The sequence below is a fragment of the Podarcis tiliguerta genome (assembly GCF_965153285.1).
Source record: "Podarcis tiliguerta genome assembly, chromosome: 6".
NCBI classification, from domain to species: Eukaryota; Metazoa; Chordata; class Lepidosauria; order Squamata; family Lacertidae; genus Podarcis; species Podarcis tiliguerta.
In genome coordinates, this window is record NC_139539.1 from 4,024,271 (window position 1) to 4,049,182 (window position 24,912).

At 47.9% G+C, this 24,912-nt stretch overlaps 1 protein-coding gene across 1 annotated transcript; it reads left to right on the top strand.

The window, feature by feature from the left end:
• The first annotated feature begins 3,778 nt into the window (after positions 1–3,778).
• Positions 3,779–24,255, top strand: FKBP1A (FKBP prolyl isomerase 1A). Its single transcript, XM_083447742.1, has 5 exons — positions 3,779–4,183; positions 4,291–4,338; positions 21,828–21,940; positions 22,554–22,715; positions 23,172–24,255. The coding sequence occupies exons 1-4, from the start codon at positions 4,147–4,149 to the stop codon at positions 22,680–22,682; spliced, it is 327 nt and encodes a 108-aa protein (XP_083303868.1). The 5' UTR covers positions 3,779–4,146; the 3' UTR covers positions 22,683–22,715; positions 23,172–24,255.
• Positions 24,256–24,912: the final 657 nt, after the last annotated feature.

Consider the following 24,912-nt stretch of genomic DNA (forward strand, 5'->3'; position numbering starts at 1 on the left):
TCTCTGAAAAGGGTGAATTCTCTGGTAGGGATCATCAGGAATGGAACTGAAAACTGCCAATATGGTAACGCCTTTGTTAAAAAAAGTGGTGTGACCATCATACATGGACTACTGTGTGCAGCTCCCACCAACTCACCTCAGAAAAAGCTACTTGTTCCACTTCCATCTAGCCTGGGATGCTAGGGCTCCGGATGACTCCATCTACAAAGGCTGCTCCAACAATCATCTTTATTGTCATTGTCCCATACAGAACAACGAAATTGAAAAAATCTACATAAGATATTCAAAACCCAACAAGCCTGCTATCCCAGCTATCCCAACCTGGTTAGCCCCCTAAAAACTCTGATACCCCATTTTTAAATACAATATACTCCCATGCAGACTCCTTACAATGTGTTTAAAACCAAAATCGCATTTGGGTAGAAACTGTTTCTCAGGCGGCTAGTCCTAGTTTTTATAACCTTGTACCTTCTTCCAGAAGGCAGAAGCTGAAAGAGATCGTTTCCGGGGTGCGCACTATCCTGCGCTACCTCTGCAGCTTTCTTATGGCACCCGGAAGCATAGATTTGATCCAAGGTGGGATCCTGCTGCTGAAGGCATCCAAAGTGGCATCTCTTCAGTTGCTGAGATCCAGCTGTTCAGCCCCATTCATTCCTTTGCCTCTGAGGACATCAGTGGGAGCCGTTGCCTGGTAACAGCCAATTGCCATCCAGGGAAGTCTTGCCTCCCATCACAGGACTTAGCTAGATCCAGCTGCTCAGTTCCATTGTCTGTCCTCAGGGGACATCAGCGGGTTCTGCTGCCTAGTAGGCGGAGGCTGACAGGCAGCATCAAGGATGAGGGCAGGAAATGCCACCTGAATAATCCTGGCACCACCGTGTGTTATTGCTGTTCCCGGTGCCAGACTCAAATGGCGGTTTTTAAATCGTGCGAATCTTTTTCTCACTGTGTTGAAAGCCTATTGGGTCTGTAAGGCGGAAATTATTTTTCTTTGTTTTGTTAAAAATGACACACCACTTGATTGTGAAAAAAAAAAAGCCCTGACTATAATCTGGTAACTTTTCTTCTGCTCTGATCCTTGATCGGTTTGGTTGCTCTTTCCAGAACTTTTTCCAGCTCTTCATTCATTCATTCTCCTAAACAAACAAACAAACAAACAAATAAATAAGAGAGGAGGACGTGAGTTGCCTCTGTAAGGAAAGAGGATGCCCTGTTTGTGGGGACTTAGGGGAAATGTTATGGGGAGCTCAGGAGCCTAGGACTGCCTGTTTTCCAAAGATCTTGTTTGGGTGGGTGTCGAGATTGACCCATCTCTGGAGCGGGACCATGCTGGGGACATCCAGGAGCTCACACAACAAAACTTCTTTTATAATGAATAAAGCTTTCTTGAAAGGAAGTTGCAAGGTTTAAAAAAAAGGTATTTCTGGTAGCCACACAAGAAGAGGTAACTTGGAAGCAGAAAAGCAGCACAGCTATCTTATCTGACCAAGAAATGAACAAGTAGGAAGCAAGAAGTCTCTGAGGTTTCAGTTTAGGTGCAAAAACGGTGACTCCTGTTTATACTGAAAATAAAATTCCCGCACCGGTGAAGGAAATGGTGAAGCCGGCATTCCTTCCTATAATTTTGAAGGAAAAAGTGACCCTTTGGCAGCCAGCCATTTCTTAGGAAACACGGGGGGTGGGGGGTTGATTCCTTTCTTGTAAATGGAGCTTTACACTGTTTACTCAGAAGGAAACCCCACTGTATTCAATGGTGCTTACTCCCAAGTAACTGGGTCAAGAAAGGGCATCCTTACACTGCCACCCAAAGCATTTTTATTCAGAAGCCAGTCCCATCGAGTTCAATAGGGTTTATTCTGTTTAATATTTTGTTGGGAGCAGCCCAGAGTGGCTGGGGAAACCCAGCCAGATGGGTGAGGTATAAATAAAAAAAATATTGTTTATTATTATTATTATTTACTTTCTGGTATGTTCCTGATCATGTTCCTGATCATTCTCACAGTTGTTGTTATTGTTGTTGTTATATCCCCCAACAGTGACTCAAGGCAGTTTAGATTATAGAGATGAGGTAGAGCGGCTGACAGAGTGGTGCAGAGCTAACAACTTGCTCATAAATACAAGGAAGACAAAGGAACTTGTGGTGGACTTCAGGACACAGAAGAGCAACGTCCAGCCACTTTTGATTGATGGGGTCTGTGTGGAGAGGGTAACAACATTCAGATTTTGGGGCATTGAATTACAAGAGGATCTGTCCTGGAGTGTCAACACAAGGGGGCTTGTGAAGAAGGCGCAGCAGAGACTGTACTTTTTGAGAATACTAAGGAAAAACCATCTTCCGCAGAAACTGCTGCTTGTCTTCTATCACTGTGCCATTGAGAGCGTGCTCACTTATGGCTTATGTGTGTGGTACGGAAGCTGTACTACCCAGGACAGGATGGGGTTGTGCAGGGTTGTTAAGGCAGCAGAGAGCATTGTTGGCTGCCCACTCTCCACCTTAGAGCAGATTTATGCCACAAGGTGCCATAGGAAGGCACTGGACATAGTAAAAGATCCATCGCATCCTGGTCACTGTCTCTTCGAGCTCTTGCCGTCGGGACGGAGATACAGGATGATGAAGACAAGAACGAGCCGTCTTAAGAACAGCTTCTTCTCCAGAGCGATCTCGGCCCTGAATGGGAAGCCCGGACTTTGAAAGTCATCTAATCTCGCTTGCTGTATTATACTGTATTGTTTAATTAGTGTTTTTATGGAACAGTCAAGTAATTTCATTGTCCCCGAAGGGGGCAATGACAATAAAGATATTATTATTATTATTATTACTGCTACACTTCTATTTCATTTTATTAATCTGTGGAAGGTGTGTCGCACACGATCCCTTCCTCACACGTTTCCTCCCTCACAACAATCCTGTGAGGTAGGATAAGCGGAGAGGTTGCCATTGGCTTGAGGTGACCCATGGGGACAGGGCGTCTCTGTGCAAGAGAGAGACGCTCCCTGATGTAGAATAAAACAGCCTTATTATTCTAGATTCAGGAGGTAGCCATGTTGGTCCGACGCAGTAGAAATAATATAATAAAAAATGGTCCAGTAACACCTTAGAGACCTTTGTTCTTGCTATGAGCTTTTGTGTGCATGCACACTTCTTCAGATACTTTAGATTCTTCAGCCCTATTTTTGTGGGAGAAACATTGGAGGATATGGGCCCAGGCACGAGCGGGAGTCCTCTTCAGGCAGCCATAAACGGCACACTTGCCTCCCTACCCATCACATTATTATTATTAATTATTATTATTATTATTATTATTATTGCCCCTGATAGAGACCCAGCGCGGCTCACAGACAGAAACAAGAACTGCTAGCAACTTGGGAATCTGAGCCTGTTCATCAGGCAGAAGAAAATACTGTTATGTGCATGTTTGGGGACCGCACTGTATTGTTTTTACCACAAACACGACCATTTTTTCCTATTTCCCTTTTCCCAGAGGTTGCTGAGGGCAACCCCGTCAGATGGGCGGGGTACAAACAATAAAATCATTCTTATTCTTAGGATGCGATTTGACCTTTGAACAACGTAATATATTGTATTAGTATATGTGATATACTAATAATATATATATTTTATCAGTATTATTAATATATATATATGTATGTATTATATATATAATAACGTAATAATCGTATATGTGATATACTAATATATATGTCTGGGAGAGTCGAGGGAGGGTGAGAAAGAGGGAGCCGCCCGCTCTCCCTCTCCCGCCTCCTCCTCCTCCTCCCTGAGGGGCAGCAGCCAAGATGGCGGCGGCGTCCGCTCTCCCCTCTCCCTCAGCCGCGCTCTTTGCCCCTCCCACCGCCGCGGCCACGTGCGCCTCGCCTTTCCGAGCGGGCGCGCGCGAGAGAGAAACGGCGGGGCGTGGCTCCGAGCGGCCGACTCCGGCGAGGCAGGGCGGCGGCGGCGTGGGGCGGGGCCTCCGTTCTAAAGGGCAGTGCGCAGGCGCGGCTCCTCCCTCCCCGCCCCCTCCTCCTTCGCTCCAGGCGTTGGTGGTTCGTCCGCCGTTGCTTCTCTTTCCTCTCGCCTGCCGGACTCGCCGCTGCCGCTCCTCCCGGTGCGCCTTTGGGGACTAGCATCGCCGCGGGCCGGGCCACATGGGCGTGCGCGTGGAGACCATCTCCCCCGGGGACGGTGAGCCGAGAGACCCCCCCCTCAACCGACGACCCCCCTCAAGAGGTTAGGGGGCACGAGCCCCCTCTTCTCCCCCCCCCCATTAACTGCCTTTATCTCTTCTCTAGGGAGGACCTTCCCTAAGCGAGGGCAGACCTGCGTGGTGCACTACACGGGTGAGTCTCGTCGTCTGAATGACCCTCTTTTAACACCCCCCCACTCGCCCCACTTCCCGGAATGTGGGGGTGGGGGGAGGCTTTTTCCTTGGGGTGGGGAGGGGTCGTCTGCAAACGGTCTCTCTCTGTGTCTGGTGGGGAGGGAGGGGGGTCACAGCTGCGTTTTGTGCTTGGAGCAGAAAAGGGAGGGGTGGAGGGGGCAACTGTGCGTGTGGGGGGGGCGCGAGTGTGTCTCAGCTTGTAGGAGACGAACTGTTATGGGGGGAGAGAGGCAGGAGTAGAAATCTGTGCCCCCCCTCCCTTTCAGCAGAGGGTTAGGATGTTAGGATATGGCTGGGCACGGTGGCATAAGGTGCAGTGGTTAGAGGAAATCCTTAATTGTCAAAGGGGGGGGGGATGATTGGCAGGCTGAGGCTCCTCCTTCCTTACCTGGTTGCAAAAAACAACCCCTCCCTCGCATTTTAACCGCCTCTTGGGCATCGCAACCCACAAACCTGCTTTTGGAAATCGGGCGGTGGGGACTCAAATCTGTGCCCTTTCTTCCCTTGGCAACTGATGCTCCTTGGGTCTTGCTGCATGCATCGAAGAGGGGTGGCTGTGTGTGGGTCTTTCCGCATGCCCCCTCCTCCACGCCAACGAGCTTTGTGGTCTACGGCACCCATGTTTAAGCCCAGTGTGTGGTTTTTCCCTGAGCCACCACCTGCTTAGAGGTACTACTGGGGCAGCCACGGATTCCCAAGCAGCTGTGCTTGGGCTAGGCGGAAAGGATCTCGCCAAAAGGAAGGTACTACTTAGATAAGCTGTTTGCCCTTAATACTGCAATTTCGTCATAAATCTTGTTGTTTCTGGCAGGGGTCTTAGGCTGTGGTTGGCATCTTGTGGGGTTTATGCCGCCCTCGCCTGCAACCGCATGCTTCTCCGTCTGCAAGGCTAAAAAACATGGTTGAGGTTTCTATGTTTCTGGTCTGCTCTGTTTCCCAAGTGATTGTCTGTCATGCCAGCTCTTGTAAGGGAGACCCAATCTGCCCAAATTTATTTATTTGTTACAGTAGCTTGCTTACTTGCTTTTTGACGCTTGGAATATTTAAGGAACTTCCATCAGAACTGAGTGAAAAAATGTGTTTCATGTTTGTGGGCAAGATTTTTGGGGCTGGGTGTTTTTTTTAATACTTCAGGAAAAAGCCTAAATTTCTTGGGTAGTGGAAGGAAGCACTGAGAAAGGGGCCATAGCTAAGTGATAGAGCCTGTGCTTTGGGTGTGAAAAGTCCCAGGTTAAGTACCTGGTCTCTCCAGGTACTTAACCTGGAGGGCCCCTCCCTTCTGAAAGGGAGGGCCCCTCCCTTCTGAAACCCTGGAGAGCTGCTTCCAGTCAGTGTAGATAACACAGACCTAAATGGATCCGGTGGTCTTATTGAATATAAGGCATATCCTTGTGTACTCTTGTTTCAGTGCATCTTGATATTTTTATATACGTACGAAGCTGCCTTAGGCAGGCAGACCTTTAGTACATTTCTCCTAGTGTCGTTTATTTTCAAGTGCCTGGGTCCTTTTTCAGAAGCTTCTATGCCTGACATCCTGATCACGAGGACAGGACTTGAGATGCTGGTGTATGCTTTTGGTTATTCTGGGTTGGTTAGTGGTCTTTGCGAATGGGCTGTTAATGTGGAATTCATTTTTCACACCTTTGTGGTTTTAGTGATATGTAGATGGGTCTGATGTTCCATATATAACTGCATATCCATGTGTGTATTTTAAAAATGTGCTACCTTTCAGGTAGTCTCTGTTATCAAATGTTCATTAGCATGTCAGTCACTGTCTCTGCACTCAGGCTGATTCTTTGGTGCTACACAGGTCATCTAACATATTTTTGTACTGCAAAGTCTAATATTGGCAATGAGAGGAAAGCACAGGTCTTCAAACGATTGTGCCAAAGTACTGTACTTAATCACCTGGGTGCAGTACTGTGGTGATTTGCATATTATATTAGAAGTACTTCCATTTTGGCTCCTGTTAAACCCTTTTAGCAAAGAGCCTGTCTGCTCCCTAGGTTGAACAAAAGCGCCCAAATCATTGAGAGACGCCATGAAATTTATCTAGTTGGAAATTCAGCTGCTGTTCTATGTGCAGTGAGAACGCATTTGGTTGAAGCATGTTGCCTGTGCCCCTTTTTTGAGAACATGCTCCCTGATTTTGAGGGTGGCTCTGAATCTGGTGGAACGTGAACTCTGTGTTAACCTTCTTTGGTAGATATTTCACTCTGCTGTTTGAAGCCCGATTGGTTGATCTGTGGAACTGACAGCTAATTTGTCCACTAAGGTGTTCCCCTTTCTGTACTGGGATTCATTGCTAGGAAGAGATGGAGGCGACAGCCCAGTCTTTTGGAAGAAGGCTTCAAAGACACCCATGGAATCGCTGGCTGCCCTCTATCTCTTACGGCTTCTAGCAACTTTAAATTGTAAATATTCACACAGCATCCTGAAATCCCTTGCCCTACCTGCATGCAGTGAGTGACGATCCATACGTGAATTACTTATGGAAAGAAACCAGGGTCTGAGTATGGCAGACTTCTGAAGAGCTGTTGGATTCCACTACTGGATTGCAGCTGGCTGAAAGCGTCTCTATAGGCCCCATTGCCATTTTTGCGGAGAGCCGTCTCACATCATTGCCTGACCCATGGAGAGACTGTGTGTGCCGCATAGAAGAGACCACCTGGGACAAGAATACAGGCAGTGACCATTCTAGGTACGTCCAAAATGTGTGCAAATACACACACTCGCATTGTGCCGCACCTGGAAGTGATCTGAAAATGTCACCAAAAGGGGTGGATCAGAGTGTTTGCAGGCTTTTTCAGTGGGTGTTTGGATTATACACGATTTCACGTAAGCTTGCAGTGTCTTGGAAAGTGGCCCCCGTGCAAATCGACCGCGGCCTGTATCATAATGGCTCTAATGTTGGGAGTTGGTGCAGAGTTCCACGTTCCTGATGCCACGCAGTGAACGGTATGCATTGTGCACCTGCAGAGCTGGCCGCCCACTAGGAGTGAAGGTTTGAGTTCTTTCCTTGTAGGGCTTGAAGCTGTTTGTGGCGGGAGGGAGAACACCATGAAGTATGCAAGGCCAGACTGCTTTGCCATGGTTGCACTTTAACAACCCAGCTGCTTATATGGGTAGAGCTACTTCCAACAGCGGTTGGATGGATGGCCTGGTTCTTAGCAGCGTAGTGGCTGACTTTTCTTCTTGGCACCCCAAGCTTTGTACGCACTTTCAAGGGTTCTCGTTGTGCCAGAAATATGAAGAAGGCGTAATGTTAGCTGAGTGGTAGCTGCTCTTCAACATCCCTGGGTGGCGGGGGAAGTAAGGGAGACAAACGGGTGGAAGCAGTAAGATAGCAGTTAAACTTGCAGTCTGGGGAGCGAAATCTTTTTTGGAAGCCTCCAGGGAAATTCTGGGAATGCTGTCGATGGAGAGTATCCTGTTTTTAGGGGAAGGCGGCAGGTTGAATAACCAGTTCTTCCCGTTCCGTGATATAGCTGTGGAAGCCAAAGTGATTTTCTGGCCTCCAGGCTGCAGGGTCTCTGGGGATTTGGCACAGCACCCCTTGGGTGCTTCTGAGGGAGGACTCTCCCTGTGTAGCAGCCTTACTCTGGTGTGAGTTAAAACAGCAAAGGGCCTGCCCCCTTGGAGCTGTTCTCTTTAGCTCCTTCCTGTATTGCTTGTGGAATGAACTAGCTCTCCACTGGACTGCCATCCTCCCCTTTCGATCTCCTTTCTCCCTCCTGCGTAGTATTTCCTGGGGACCCAGTTTCTGGATGCCAAAGGGAAGAAAAGGGAAGGCTTGGTGCCGGCGCAGACCTCCTCCCTCTCCGCCCCTCCCGGATTAGCAGCCACTCCATCTGTTTCTCTTTCCTTCCCTGCTGTCATTGGGTGGGGAAAGGAAATGAGGATGGTCTCTCCCTGGCTGCCTCTTGCGCTGACAGGAAGAACAAAGGGATGGCTGGCAGGGGACCTGGAGGCTGTTGGTTGGGACAGGAGATTCGCCCGCCCTCTGGTGCTGGCAGCGCAGCCTTCCTTTTCCGTATCTGTGGAGCATTTGGGGAGGGCTGAGCCATAGGCAGCGCCTTTCCGTCATCTCCACTTCATTTGGGTGTGTGTGTGTGTTTGGACAACACCGTCTTACCTTTAGCAAGCCCCATGGTGCTCAAATGCAGCCTCTCTCCTTTCTCAGGTGTTTCGTGCTCTGCTTTAGCTTTTTTTTTGGCAAGGGCGACGTCTGCTCAAAAGGTTGGCCTGGTCTGATTTAGCGAGCGGCATCCGATGTGAGCAGGATAGGGATCGTACATGCAAGATGCCAGATACAGACAGTGAGCAGTGACTACATTATTACATGAACACTGTTCCACAGCATTTGATATTTTCATTTACATACATTCATTCAAAATAAGATGGGTTTATGAAGCAATTCTATATCCTGCCACCACGCTGACAAAGAATTCTATGAAACAGTAGTCAATATCTGGGAATCACTGTTCAGTGCTGGACATCATATTTGCTGAATACACAAAGCTCCACAGCTTGTCTTTCATCGTATAAAGTCTGGTACCTCACTTCATTTAAAGATTTTCAGAGACTTTGAGACTGAAGATTTCATTTTGTACTTGTTATGGTTTGAAGGAATTCTATAAAGATTGTCTATTGCGTATGTACATGGTCATTGTGTTGCCTAGACATTGCTGACGTTCTCTTTGCAACACAACAGTTTTTGGAACAAAGCATGGAAGAAGAGGAGAAATGGTTTTGTGGCATGAGGGTTGCATGTTCTATATCATAGGAGTTAAAAAGTTAGGATGGTTCTCCACCACAGCCTTCAGGGCATGTGTTGGGTGCTGGGAATTCTAAACTGTGATCCTGACCACACCTCATGGGGGCAGTTTTGGATTATGCAAGCTATAAATGAATTATCTCTGGTGCCGGTATGGGAGCAACAGGGAGCCTGGGTCAGGTTCTGTGTCCACAGCCTGAGGATTGGGGGCAGATGTGCTCATTTTTGTTAGTGTCTGAACTTCTTAGGAGCGGCAAAGACTGCGCAGGATTTCAGATGCATTTACAAGAACTGTCAGCTTAGTAGGAGCGGTTTGGGTTTCCCCACTGCAAGTAGTTTCCAGATGTGGCAGGCAAGGTGCTCCTCTCCCAAGCATGAAATTCATTTAAAATCAGCTTTATATGATTGAGAGCAGACTTTTCCAACTGGCCTGGTGGGGTAAGAAGCATCTGTGCACCCACCGCTCCATTTTCATAATTGAACTGGAAGCAGGACGCCTCTTAAAAAGAGAGCTGAACCAAATATCTGGTTTCATTCCTCAGGTAGAAACTAGTAATTCTGAGACAAATGGTGTTGATACTCTTTTCTCTTCAGTTGCCTCTGATCCCATTAATTCTCCTCAGAGTATTGATCTCGGGTGATCTCAGCCATTCAGGGATCATGAATGGGATGATGCCACTGTATAGCCAATTGGAAATGACTGTAAGATGAGTGTGATTCACCTAATGAACTCTGTCAGCGGAAGCCCTGCAAAAGGGAAAATGGATTCCCACCCCCTTATATCCATGTGCTCCCTGAAACTGACTCTGGGGTCTTGGGGTACCCCCAGAACAGTGCAAGGGGGATCTTTCTGCCTTGCAAGCGAAAATGCTTGTGCAGACAGAACACGTGTAATAGTGTGACACTGAATTGCATGCACACGATATCATTTCAGACTATTGAGGGTTAGGGCCAAACAACGTATAGACGTAGTTTGCAGGGGATGCAAACTACAAAACATTGATAGTGTCAGCTTAAGGACTTATCAGACTGGTAACAGAAGTTAAAAGGCAATCTTCATTTTTCACCACAACTTGGGAAAGGATTTTTCCTGTTCATGTTGGCCAGTATCCTTCACCTGGGATGTTGTGTGTTGGCATCATGGTTAGATCAGTGCACCTGCAATGGGTTTTACTGGGTGCTACCTGTATTTTATTTTACTTCTACACTTGGATCAAGCTAATTTAAATGGGTGGTTCTGCCCCCGTTTCTCATGTATACCATCTAATGGCTACCTCAACATGGTCTCTGGGCCATTGCCAAAATACATCCTGGTTTGGGTCTGATCCAGCAGACCTTCTCTTATCCACAAGGAAGATGATCGGAGTTTGTTAAACCTGTTTTCTTTGACATCCAAATTGGGCCAGTGTGGTGTAGTGGTTAAGAGTGGTAGTCTCGTAATCTGGGGAACCGGGTTCGCGTCTCCGCTCCTCCACATGCAGCTGCTGGGTGACCTTGGGCCAGTCACACTTCTCTGAAGTCTCTCAGCCCCACTCACCTCACAGAGTGTTTGTTGTGGGGGAGGAAGGGAAAGGAGAATGTTAGCCGCTTTGAGACTCCTGAAGGGAAGTGAAAGGCGGGATATCAAATCCAAAAACTCTCTTCTCTTCAATGTGTCCTTCTTGCTGCTTGCAAACAAAGATATCAGACTATGATGAGGGAGCACATGGGCCCATTAAGCCATCAGATCATTAGGTCTGAAGTGGACCAGGGTGTGTTCCAATCTTAAGAGTTAGATCTGGACCTGATGGCAGAGGCTTCAGTCGTCATGTCACACAGGAACACATCCTCTTGCGTGTATCTATTCAGATAAAGGACTGGTTTCAGTTCACGGCTAGCCTTTCTAAAATTGTTGAGCCCCATGCTTTGAACAACCTTGGCAGCTGTGTAAAATTTGGTGGTGTCTGATCATGGGGTACATTTGGGTTTATACCGACTCCTAACTAACTGGTCCTCCAGAAGCACTGTTCTTCTGGAAAAAAAAATACTGTGTAGGCCCACAGATTCCTAACCATATCACAGTTGTCCTTAATTTTTTTTTTTTTTTACATCTTTCCTACAATGCTGGAGAAAGCTCCTTGGGTGATATATTGCCCCAAATCAGTTTGAAATCCAAATTGTGGTATCAGTTTCATATTTTTTGACCCGGCAATATATCACCGTGTGTGTGTGCATGCGCTATGCAAAAATCACGATGCTGCAAAAACCCTGAAGCTTGCCCAATGCCTCTACATGGCTCCATCCTTATTTCAGACACTGTGATATTTTAGCTGATAATATATCCCGATGTTGAGAGCCAGGTATTTCCAAGCCCTAAAACTCATAACAGAATCGCATGAGACTGTGGGATTAAATAAAAATTATGCATTAGAAACTTTAAAAACCACGGAAGTTGATAAGTAATAGCCAAGGCCAAGTAGTAGGCTTGAGGTTTGAACTGGAGTCTTCTGGGTTCACAGTGCAATCTGGGTTTGACAACACTTCCCCTTCTCTGTGGTTTGTGTGTTGAGTTACTTTTGCTGAGGAATTAAGGATAACAGGGACAGAGGAGGGTGGTTGTCTTTGTGATCTGTCCAGTTCATGTTCTAGAAATGAGATTGGATTGTTCCTTGTGGAACCATTCAAGGTTTCGTGGGCTTGGCTTTGGCAGTGGTTCAGCTCCCTTGTTGCTTGGATGATGCAGGAAGTTGGAGATTCTGTCATGTTCGCGTGGTGCACGCAATGTTGTGGCTTTCAGGTTTTATTGGTGTAAGGCCCAGCTGCATATTTCTTCAGGGGGTTGAACTAGATCAGCCTTTCTCAACCTGTGGGTCCTCAGATGTTGTTGAACTACAACTCCCATCGCCCCTGGCTAGCAAGGCCCCAGAGCTCCAGGATGATGGGAGTTGTAGTACAACAACATCTGGGGACCCACAGGTTGAGAACCGCTGAACTAGATGATCCTCAGGGATATCTTCCAACTCTGCAATTCCATTTTCTTCCATGAGAAAGCATGGGGGGGGGGGAGAGGCGTTTATGGGGTGGGTTTTGGGTTACGAGATAAGTGACACCCTGGAAAGCAGTGGTCGAGAACACAAGGGCATAGATTTCAGGGGTCTAAGCAAAGCAGCTTGTTTCTGGGCTCTCCAATAAGTGTGCTTGTAAATATGCCCACCTCCTTGGCAATGCGTGGACTTGGGTGCCGGGCATGGTTTGGGCAATGTCATGGCATTTGAGGGGAGTAAGCCATTCAGAGACGGCGCTGACAGGTGCCAAGACACGCAGGCTCCTTTGGAGGCCCTGTTTGCCCATGAGTGTGCATGCAGAGCTTTGTGGCTTTTCTGTTCCTCACTGGTCATTGCTGAAACTGGGGAAGCCCCAGCTTGCCTGTCCCCCCCTCCCGCGTTCCCCTTTCCCAGGATCCCCTCCTTCTAAGCGAGCAATGTGTGTGTTCTGCCCTCCATTGGCCCGTGTCTTCTGGGGGCAGCTGCTGCAACTGGTCTCCATCTTGCCTTTTTGTAGAACCTGACGGAGCTCGCCACAGTTTGCAAATAAGCTGTCATCGGGAGACTGTGCCCTTTCGTATCCCAACTTAAATCTGGACCTTTGCCCACCACCGCCAAGCCTCTTGTTGCTAACAGGACCGGCTGCCAGGCTCCATAGGCTGCCAGAGAATCGCGTCTCCGTTCCAGTGCAGCAAGATGGCACTCTAGGAAATGTTGCACATTCTGTTCATACCTTCCCAAAGTAAACGGCTCTGGGACAGGAATGCCCTTTGTTTTTCCAGCCGCTGGCTTTAACGGGGACGTCTGCCTGCTTGGGAAGGACTTTACCGTGTAAGGTGATGAGGAGCCTTTGTAGCTGAAAGGCCAACTGTGCAGCCGGCACTTGAAGCGGCAGCGAAAGCAGCCTCCGAGACGCTCCTTTCTCTCTCTGTGCTGCAAATCGAAGTGGGTGGGAACTCCTGGGCCGCCTCTTGCCAATTTGCACATTGCCTTCTGAGGCTCTGGAGGGCAGCCTGCCAACTGTGGCAAAGACCCAGCGAATGCGAGATGTCTGACCTTCTTGAAATGGAGCCATTCTTCATTCAATTCAAATTGCACGTATAGGACTGTTGCCCAGGCTACAGGCACTTAGAGGGCTGCAGTTTCTCACTTCCTGCAACAAATGCAGCCTTTTGTTGTCCTCTGATCGAGTAACCTTTTAAGAGAGGGGCAGTGAGTTGCAGCAGAGTTACACAGGGTGTCTGCCGTCTGCAAGATTACCTGAGAGTAAATCTACTTGGGAGTAGGACTTAATGGTCAGGGGTCCCTTTACCTTTACTCAACATTTTAACTTCTTAAGATCAATTCAGTAGGCAGCCGAAAAAAGGCTTTACGGAGCGTGCCATTGTGTTCATGTCCTGCTTGGCCACTGAAAACAAAGTGCCGGATCTTTGGTCTCATGCAGCAGCCAAGCTCTAGTTAGGTTCATAATTATTATTATTTGCATTAATGCTGCATGCTATGCCATTTTACTTCGGTACATGCATGCTGCATTCCTTGAGATAAGCCTTAAACCCCCCCTCCCCCCGGGCAAGGATAAAGCAGCCAAATGATGTGAAGTGCAAAAAAATAAAATAAAAATAACAGCCACATACAGTTCTTGAACTGTATTTGGCTGCTATTGAACAGGAATATTTTTACCGCCTTCTGTAAAAAGGTGCCGCAGACATCTCTTAAAATATACCTTATTTTTCACTCTATAAGACGCACCAGACCATAAGATGCACCTAGTTTTTGGAGGAGGAAAACAACAAAAAATTATATTCTGAATCTCAGAAGCCAAAACAGCAAGAGGGATCGCTGTGCAGCGATCCCTCTTGCTGTTCTGGCTTCTGGGATAGCTACGCAGCCTGTATTCGCTCCATAAGACGCATACACATTTCCCCATACTTTTTGGGAGGGAAAAAGTGAGTCTTATAGAGCAAAAAATACGGTAATTCCACGGAGCTAGAAAGCACAACGCCTTGTTCCAGGAGGAAGCTGAGCAGGGCCGCTGCTTCAAATGTGGAAGCTCTCGTACAGGCATTGGCCTCTTGCGAAAAACGGATGTTGGCTGCTTGGATCCCTCAATGTCTCAAAGCTGCACTTTCCACCTTGTCAACTTTTCCTCTTTGTTCTCGGCCGTTCCCCTCCTTATCTGTGGTGGCAAACATCATCCATCCATCCTCCTGGTCTGGAGGGGAGTCCTGGCTTTGCCTTCGGCTCTCCTCCTCCTCCTCCTCCTCCTTTTCTTTCTCCTTCTCCAAGTGGGGGCTGTCCCTTGTCAGTATTTGGCAGTCTCCCCCGTGCTTGGAATGTTCGATTTGATTTTGCTGCAAGAATGTGTTTTGATTCACAAAAAACTGTGTGGGTTTGGTATTCTTTGGCCGTTTTGGAGGCTGGCTTAATTTGATAACGAGGCCAGTAAACATTTGTTACCCTAAGTGGGGACTGTTATGCAATTCTGCGTACATGGAGAAAAAAACAAACCCCAAACTGTTGATTTCTTGTTGAGTGCTGCATTCTGAAGAGGATAAGTGTCTTTGGCTTTAAAGGAAAAGTTTTTTAATTCCTGTTCCTCCAAGGCAGCCCAGAAAGATAACCATAGTTAGTACTGTACTGAATGCCACTGAGAGGGCCAGGAGAACAAACAGGCTTTTGCTTCTTCACCTATCTCCCCGCCTGTGTCATCTGCTTGTGCAACAGAGGTGGCTTCAAGGCCAAAATCTATCCTAGGAGGCATCTAGCATAACTAGCTTGAATCCAGAAACCCTAGAGCCATATTACTCAACCTGGTGGGTCTGTGGGTGTTCACAGAGGGGTCCAGATATATTTTTATTTCCAGCAGAGGCTGTATCACCACCTCTTTGAGTACCAAAGGCATGGACCTCTCCCTAGGGCAGCGGTTCTCAACCTGTGGGTCCCCAGATGTTGTTGGACTACAACTCCCATCACCCCTGAGCTCTGGCCTTGCTAGCTAGGGGTGATGGGAGTTGTAGTCCAACAACATCTGGGGGCCCACAGGTTGAGAACCGCTGCTCTAGGGGGAGCGGTTTCCACCTTCCACACACAGCCTCCCTTGTCCTTGTGTCCTGCTCCAGTGTTTCTCAAACTCCGGCTGTTGCTGGACTACAACTTCCATCATCCCTGACCCACTGGTCCTGCTAGCTAGGGATGATGGGAGTTGTAGTCCAACAATAGCTGGAGGACCCAAGTTTGAGAAACACTGCCCTACTGTTGAGCAAGCCCAAGTACAAGTAATGAAAACAATGCAGCTACTTCCTCCCTTTGCTCTTTTGAATTGCCCTTGGGCCACGACGTGTTCCCTTGCACTGCTGTGCTTTATAGGTCAGCATAAGAGCGCACACTGTGTGAATCTGGCTTGGGCTGGGGAGAGTTCTGCTCTTGTGCAGAAGGGAGTGCTGGCAGCGGAAGCAGACCCTGATCACGCCCAGTGTACAACTAACAGGAAATCTACACCTGTGTGTCTGCACCTCCTGCCATCAAAAACCAGGGCTGTTAATGAGACCCATATCTGAGATGCTTTAATACAGGGCATTGGCAACCCGAGAGCAGGTAGGCAGCGCAGGGAGCTGTTGTGTTCTTCTCCACCTTGCCCCTTCTCAGGAACCTGGCCTGCGTTCCCCAAAGCAGAAGGTGCAAAGCATCGCATGGATTTTTAGGGATTATTCGAGCTCAGGCGCCTTCTGTGCTGTTTGCACGCGCATGCAAGTTTATCCTAAGAAGTCTGCATTCTGTGAAGACATGTGGTGTTGCCCCAGAGTTCTTGTCGGCTCCCTAGGAAGAAAAAGAGAGAGCCGCAACTGTGGTAGTCAGGCAGTCTGGGAAAACTGGGGCATGGCTCTACTGAAGTCCTGTTTCTGTGCAGTATATACTTAAGAAATCTGGGTGCATGCAGCCACACCACTTTGTCGCCTTCCTTTAGTCCTAAGGCAGGATGTGTGTTACCGGCCCTCCTTCTCACTACTTTGCTATCGCTGCTGTGCGCTCACACTATTTCAGTTTCAACCGCTGTCCTCACTGCTTTCAATATCTTGCTGTTCAGGTCTGCCAGTCTCTCGGGCTTCTACCAGGTAAACTCTTCCATCTTCCCCCAGCTGCTGCTCTGCACCTTCAGCTCATTTGATCTCTCTAAGGAAGGGACTGCGGACCCTTTTAGGTCTGTTGGCACATTTGGATTTCTGAGGCACCCTCCCCATCACTACTTCTCTGCTTCAGAACAGCGTGGAAGGAAGCAAGAGGGTGCATAGCTCACACTTCACTTTTCTAGAGGATCTGTGTTGTAGTATTAGTAGTAAGTAAATAAATAAAAAAATAAAATTTATTATTTATTCCCCAGCCACTCTGGGCAGCTTCCAACAAGAGATTAAAAGTACATTAAGACATCAGTCATTAAAAACTTCCCTAAACAGGGTTGGCTTCAGACCTAGTCAGTTCCAGTAGAATTAATCCGAACCTGCAGGTGCACATACAGTCGTACCTTGGTTTTCGAACAGCTTAGTTCTCGAAGGTTTTGGCTCCTGAACGACGCGAAGCCGGAAATGACCGTTCTGGTTTGCGAACTATTTTTGGAAGCCGAATATCCGACGGGCTTCCGCAGCTTCTGATTGGCTGCAGGAACTTCCCCATAGTCGTCTTTGACTGGACTTAACCGTCCAGGGGTCCTTTACTTTCATAGGGCAGTATAAAAGTTTTATCATCATCATCCAGTTGCTGTGCTTTGGATCCTGGACACAGTTTCTAGACCACCCTTTCCCTGAAACTTCTCTTAGATACTTACTGCTGCCTCAACACAGGAGTGAGCCTAGTTAGCCTTCTCATTTCCTTGACCAATTAAGCTTGGGCAAGTCGTGGTTGACAAAGCCAGGGAAGTGAGGATTTCAGAATGTGTAGCATTCTTTTAGCTCCTGGGATCTATGCCGTCGTGCCTTTCAATTGACCTATTTTAGAAATAACTGCGCGTGATTAATTCATCTGCTTTTGTTTAAGCTGTATTATGTGTGCGCATCTTAGGCAAATGGTGCCTCGAAAGGTGACTTAGAAGCACGTTCTAAATAAAAGTGGAAGAATTGTGCTGAACGTGGGTCTTCACTCCTTCACCAAGCTCAAAACCTGTGAGCGCTTCAGGTTCAGAATCGGCCAGTGGGGGAAGAGGCAGACTAGACAAACGTACCAACCTCCTTGCTCTGGACACGAATGTCCCTGTATCTAGCTCGGCTGTCTCCCAAGATGAGTCTTGCCCTTTTAAAATGGGAGCCGATCCTGTCAAGCTGGCCATTACAATCCAAGCTCACCACGGCTCTTAATTTTTAAAGAGCCCCGTGGCAGGAGGGGTCTTGCACTGGATGTATACAGGACCTTCAGGAGGTAAAGAGCTCCTTGCTGTTTTCTTCCCTGGACCAGAATGTAGGTCCTTGGAACCGCCTTCCCTGCTGGTCTTAAGTTCTTGGCCAGCCCTGTGCTTAGCTGCATAGCTCACATAATCACAAACTAATCCTCTTTAATGGTTGTGGCAGTCCTGTTGCGGATGCCTGCGAGCTGCAAGGGCTCCCCAAAGGCTTTTCTCAGGTTGCTTTCTGCCTTTTCTGGTGCGCTGGAAATATCAATCGGGGTCCTTCCTTGCAGCCACATGTGACCCGCTTTGCACAGTTGCGAAAAGAGAGCAGCACAGTTTACGTCTGGAAGCCTCCCCTAATGATACTCACCGTATTTTTCGCCCCATAGGACACACTTTTTCCCCTCCAAAAATGAAGGGGAAATGTGTGTGCGTCGCGTCCTATGGGGCGAATGCAGGCTTTCGCTGAAGCCTGGAGAGCGAGAGGCATCGGTGCGCACCGACCCCTCTCGCTCTCCAGGCTTCAGGAAGCTATCCGCAAGCCTTGCAAGCCCGGCAGGAGTTCCTGTGGGCTCACAAGGCTTGCGGGCAGCAGCCTGCAGCCCGAAGCACGGGGAGCCCTCCGGAGGGCGCCCTGTGCTTCGGGCAGGTGTGCGCAAGGCTTGGGGCGGCAGCCGCGGCTGGGGGGGGGAATATATTTTTTTATTCATCCCCCCCCCCCAAAAAAAAAACCCCGAGGTGCGTCCTATGGGCCGGTGCGCCCTATAGGACGAAACATACAGTAATGTTCGTAGACTATTTTAGAATAGTCAAAGCACTTCACAAAATTTATCACATACCGTACTTTCCTGCGTACAGTCATACCTCGGGTTAAAGACACTTCAGGTTTTCAGATTGCATTCCACGGCGACCTGGAAGTAACGGAATGGGTTACTTCCGTGTTTTGCCGCTCGCGCATGCGCAGACACTCAAAATGACGTCATGCGCAGAAGCGGCGAATAGCGACAATGCGCAGATGTGGGTTGTGTTCGGCTCAGGATATGAACGGGGCTACGGAACAGATCCCATTCACATCCAGAGCTACCACTGTATAAGACTAGGTGTTGCTTTATTATTATTTTTTAAAAAGTATGCTAAAAAGTTGGGGTCGTCTTATACATGCATAGTACATAGGGTGGACGTTTGATTGGTTTTGGTTGCTGCCGCTGGTGTCAGCAGTTATTGGGCGTGTTATTGGCGGCTGCGTCAAGGGCAGTCCTCTCCACAAAAAAATCTTAACAACTCTCTGCCATCACCCCCCCCCCCATTTTCTGAAATGTTAGTGGGGCGTCTGATACACTGAAAATTACTGTATTTAGAAGCAATGTTTTGAGCCTACATTATCTGCTTCCTTTAGGCCAGTTGCTAAAGAGCAAGTGGGGAGGACCTTTGGCCTTTGAGTGCTGGTTCATGACTGTTGAAACTAGGATACTGGACTCTCTATTAGTCCCCAGGTCTGTTCCAGCAGGGCTGCTTGTGTAGGCTTTGAAAGTCCTGTGGAGTGTCTGGAGGTGGTTGGAGGATGGATGGTGGCTAACAGATTAAGGTGGCTAACAGATTGAGGGCTCATGGGAGTCTCTGGATAGGGACATCTCAGAATAGTAAGTGTGTGGCCTGTTTGTATGGAGTTTTATAGAGAGCTTATTTCTGAACAGCGTATGACCTAATTATCCATTGGCCTTAGTTAGACTCCTGGATTTATTTTTTGTTAGAGCCTTACTGTTGCTTCTCATTCTTATTTTCAAAAGAAATCAAAACCCATTTTTTCAATCGTTGGATGCTGACGTTGAGTGGTAGCTCTTTTGAGAGTACACTAAAGGCGTGTTATCAGTTCTCTACCCTGCTTTCCAGAGGTGAGGTGGGGCAGAAGAGACACAAGTTAATGTTGTGGTCCTCTCGTTTGGTGAACACCACAACTTCCTAAGATGCCGTCGCTCTGTGGTTTCATCAGCCAAACTTGGTGTCGTGTAGCAAACTTGGTCACGTTAGGTCTGGATGTTTCTGTGACCTCTGTAATTAAACGGGGCACAAGGCTGATTTTGGATAACCCTGGGCCGGCCGAGAAAAAGTTAGTATCCTGCTCATGCCCCGCTACTGGAAAATTTCACAGTGCTTTAAAAGCAGCGCCTTTCCTTTAAAAAAGAAATTTTTAAAAAAATATTGGTTTTTTAACATATCATTTTCAACAATTATTAAACATACTTTTATATCTTATACAATTTTTTTTACTTCCATCAATCACATCTGAAAATCTTCCAATGTTTTCCACTTAATTTGCATTTCTTACTTTGACTATTACATTTAAATATCATAACTAATGTCTCTCTTCTTTTCTCTTCTTTCCAAATATTTCATATATTCCTCCTTACAAAACTTCTTGTAGTCCTACTAGCGTAATTTGTTGATTACAGTTGCTCTTCAAATAATTCGTATCTTTCTTCCGATCTTCTGTGAATCTCTGGTCCCCCAGGTTTCGAATCCTTCCTGTCATTTGATCCAATTCTGTGTAGTCCGTTAATTTTGTCTGCCATCCTCCTTTCGTCGCTATTTCTTCTTCCATTTCTGGGCCAACAATACACTTGCCACTGTCGTTGCGTATAAAAGCTGTTTAATATCCTGTCTATTCATGTCCTCACTTACAATACGAAGTAAAAATGCTTTAGAATCAGCGCCTTTCCTTGAAGGACACGTTGCAGTAGGGGTCTTGGGCACTCATTCAGCAGATGCCAAAGCTGCCAGCCAGGTGATGGGCTCTCTTGCCCCTCTAGGTGGGGCACAGGGGGTCTGTTCTGGTTTCTGCATGACATGGCATCCTTCAATGAGTTGGCTACAGTGCTGGTAACCAAATCCCTGCCTTGTGATTCCTTTTTCCTTCCATGTTTCTGCTTTAGCAGCAGTGAATTTGGGGAGGCATTGTGTAGACATGACCGTGGTTTGAGGAATCCTGACTGATTGGGGGTGGGTGCTGGCTGGCTTTCTCAGGGTGGGGTCTTTCTCTTGGTTTACTCACCAGAGCTCAGGAAAATAGGGTCATAGCATATTTTCATCTGGCAGCAGAAAGGCTTCAGAAAGGACGTGTGGTGTAGTGGTTAAGAGCGGTAGTCACGTAATCTGGGTAACCGGGTTCGCGTCTCCGCTCCTCCACATGCAGCTGCTGGGTGACCTTGGGCCAGTCACAATCTCTCAGCCCCACTCACCTCACAGAGTGTTTGTTGTGGGGGAGGAAGGGAAAGGAGAATGTTAGCCGCTTTGAGACTCCTTAAAGGGAGTGAAAGGCGGGATATCAAATCCAAACTCTTCTTCTTCTTCTTCTTTGCCCCAAGAAGCTTGTAATCCAACTTTCCTCTGCAAGGAGGAAGTGAAGGAAGGACGAAATAGCAGAAATATGTGCAAACACAGTTAAGATGAATTAAACTTCCATTCAGTTGGGGAAGAGGACTGAGGGTCAAGTCTGTGGGATTCACTGAAGCATCACTGAGGAGGGATCTGAAGAAAAAAGGTTCCATCTTTGTGGAGAGCATCTCCCTGGTGCCTGGTTACCAATTTTGTATTACAGTCGTACCTTGGTTTTCGAATTTAATCCATTCGAAAAACCAAGGCGCAGTTTCTGATTGGCTGCAGGAGCGTCCTGCAGCCAATCAGAAGCTGAGCTGGACGTTCGGCTTCTGAAAATCATTCAAAAACCGGAACAATCACACCTGGTTTCTGATCATCCTGGCGTTCTTTTTTTTGGTAAAGATTTTTATTGATACTACAAGAAAAAAAACACAAATACCAAATTACACACAAGAATAACCATAGACACATAATTTTCTTAGCAAACAATAAAACATATATTGGTCTTAACACTAAAGACCCAACCTCCCGTCTACTCCATATTTCAATTTCATATTACTTATTGCCAGTATACACTTTTATCATAATTAAACTTATTCTTAATAAATCTAATTTCTTATATCTACCTTGCAACTATTACTGAAGTTCCTCAAATGCTGCTCAAGGAAATTCGAGTTCCACGGCTTTCTGAGGTTCCACCGTAGTTGACCATTATCGAATGAAATCTGTCTCACTGAATTAATCTGCCATCTGAATTCCTCTCCCCACCCCAGTTGAGAGCCCTGTGCTTTTTGACATGTGTCCGATTTGTTTCCTTTGCTGGCACGATCCTCCTGGGAAATGTTTCTCTTGGGTGTCTTTTGCCCCCAGGATGACGTTCGCTTCCTTTTCCATCACAGGTATGCTGGAGGATGGAAAGAAGTTCGACTCGTCCCGTGACAGGAACAAGCCATTCAAGTTTGTGATGGGCAAACAGGAGGTCATCCGTGGCTGGGAAGAAGGGGTTGCCCAGGTGTGCAGGTTTGAACAGTGCCAGGTAGCAGGAGTTGGGGGCTCTTCCTGCCTTCTGTTCACGAAGCGGGAAGGTTTGGTGGCTGAAAGGGATGGGGCGATATTTTGTGCCGGCTGGGATTCCCCCCCGCAATTGGGATCTAGCTCGTAATGACCTCAGTGGGGTTTACCTAGAGAGAACAGCCTCTGTCTTATCCCTGCCTTTTGCATGTGAGTCACAGTGGTGAGAGATTTGCATATCACGCCAGCCATCTCATGATAAGACAGAGGTGGATGCAGACTAGAAATGGAGGCATCTCTCAGCGTCCTTTCGGGAATAGTTTGCAGCTAAGCCTGTCTGCCTTGTCCTCGTTGCTGGAATGGAGGGAATATCAAGGATGTGGCCAGCCAGTGTTTCGTGGTCCCGTCCCCCCCGACACAGCAGGGAAACCTGAGGCCTTTTGCTGCCAGGCCTTTCTTTGTCTCCCTCTGTCGGACACCTTGCCTTTTCTGGCCTGTGTGTTTCGAAAACGGGGATTCAGACACCTTCTGTGGAGGGAAACAAAGGCTGAGGGGGGGTGGGGGGTGGGAATGGGCTGCATCTGCTCTAACGGCCTGCTGTGTTCCTTTTGCAGATGAGCGTTGGGCAGCGAGCCAAGATGATAATCTCGCCAGACTATGCCTACGGTGCCACCGGCCACCCGGGTATCATCCCACCCAACGCCACCCTAATTTTTGACGTGGAGCTTCTAAAAATGGAATGACATGTGGAGCTTCTTCCATTTCCCTGCTCCGGGGTAGGTGACGGTATCGGAAGACTCCCCGGGTTTGGGTTTGTGCGAAAGAGAGAGGAGAGACAGACAGAGAAGAGGCACTTCCAGTGGCTCAGGGAGAGGCAGGTGTTGGGAGGCAGAAATCTCTAGAACGGGGCACCCTGGGCCCATTCATCAGCCTGGCACAAAGCGTGACTGTCTTGCCATAAGTGGCAATAGCAGGAGATTGAGAGCTTCCTGCCAGAGCTGAACTTGGCACCTGAGCAGGGTTGCCTGGGCAACTAATGGGCACAACGCCTTGAGTCAACAGGGCTGAGGTGTCGGATCTTCTCCACCTCTTTTTTATTTTGGCATTTGCGTCTGTTTTCTTGGCCCGCCCCTTTCTCTCTCTCTCTCTCATTCTCTGTACAGCGCAGCTGCACCCCTCCTCTCCAGGGCAAACTCTAAAGCAAGTTCCCTCTTTTTTTTTTGCCTTGGCAGGTTTGGCACATGGAGAAATCCAGAAATCTCTGCTTCAAGATGAATGCACATGAATTTGTATGGAGCTTTCCCAGCTGTCCACTACATCCACCCTGATTTGAATGTTTTTGGGTCACTCGGCTCTGCTTCTGATTCTCCTTCCTTGTTTCCTTCCAAATATTTGACATTTTTAAGCTACATGCTGTAAAACCTCAGCTTATCTGTTCTCTTGTTTTGGGGTTTATTGGTTTTTTGTTTTGTTCAGGTTCTTTAATCTTATTATATATTTTTTTGGTGTAGACTTGAGTTGTGTATGATCGAGCATTGCTAGTAAATATACTGGTTGGTACACATTATATAGGAAAAGTTGCTTGAAACGAGGCAAGCCTTTGTTTCGTTTCTGTTTTGGGGAAGTACCTTATTGTATTAAAAAACCGATTTTTCTGCTGCAAAGCCATACAAAGCAGTTTGAGAGGCTGTCGAGGGCTGAATCACCGGGAAGCCTCAGTCATAGGAGTTGATACGGTTCTCTGCTGAAACCTGGGGCCACAAGGGACTCTTCCCCCCCTGCCCCCCCCCCCCACCACTACCATCTTGGGGAAGGGGCATTTTCCATGGTGACGTAGCGTCAACCTTGTTGCTCTGGGGGCAGCTCTCTCCCCCAGCCCACTGACCTCTTCCGCCGCACCCCCGCCAGTATTGTGGTGCGTGGTGTTTTCTACTGGATTTTCAGGATATTTTTACCTTTTAGCAGTCTGAATCCCCGCAGCTAGCTAAATTCAAGGACTTCGAAAGGTGCTGCTTTCCCCATTGGGGGTGGTGTGAACCCGTGCCCGCTCCCCAGCCCCCCCGAGTGCGGACACACCGTAGAGAGTTCTTAAAGGAGATCTGATGCTGGTCATCGCAGCTTGCCACAGCCGCCTGGGCAATGCGCCGGCCCCCGTCCTGGTGTCCTGCTGACCCCCTCCCCATCCCCTCACGTAGTGAGTTTTGGTAAGAGAATTGCCGCTGCCTCTGATTCCTCCGCCGCCTCCGCCACCATCACCACGTAAACACATAGAGTTTTATTATTGCAATAAAAACGCTTTACGCTGGCTTTTCTCAACTCCGGGCATGTTGTTTGTCTTGGTTATTGACTCCACTTGCTGCTCTGGGAAATGGGTTGGCCTCCGGCATCTTTATTGGCTGTGTTCTTGTCGTGTTCTTTCCTTCACATCATGGCACCCGAGGCAGGTGCCAGCCATGTGCCAGCCTAGCTCCTGCAAAGGGTCGAAGTGGTTCTGCAGTTTGTGCCCGCGGTTTAGGCATGAGGTGTGTGGATAACCCCTGCGCCAAGGTAGAATTCCAGCATCCCAGCTCAGATCAGTTGCCAAGAACCTGGCGTATTTTCTTCTTAAAACGGGTAGGCCACACTGTGCCCGCCAGACGTTATGGCTACGACTCACACCTTCCCTGACTGCTGCCCGTGCTGGCTGGGCCTGGTGGGATCTGTAGTCCTAAGACACCTGGAGGCAGCGTTTGAAATTAGGCAGGCGCCAGGCACATTTTGTACCTAGCTTTCAACCACTTGCAACCAAGTGAAGGTGCCCAGGTGCCTGACACCTGTACCACCTGGAGATGCATGCCTGGGGGCACGGGAAAATCCTTACATCTTGACTGTTTTCAAACACAATAATAGCACATCCTGTAGAATTACATCAGTTTTATTTTATCTGCACAATCGGAATGAATTTCAGGGACCAAAATGCTTTTTCTGTTTCAC

What these genes read in the sequence shown, in the direction of transcription:
- FKBP1A (XM_083447742.1), top strand. Translation starts at nt 4,147, where the DNA reads ATGGGCGTGCGCGTGGAGACCATCTCCCCCGGGGACG. An exon ending in GACCATCTCCCCCGGGGACG is followed by an intron (nt 4,184 to 4,290) that starts GTGAGCCGAGAG and finishes TCTCTTCTCTAG; the next exon opens with GGAGGACCTTCCCTAAGCGA. An exon ending in GGGAAGAAGGGGTTGCCCAG is followed by an intron (nt 21,941 to 22,553) that starts GTGTGCAGGTTT and finishes TTCCTTTTGCAG; the next exon opens with ATGAGCGTTGGGCAGCGAGC.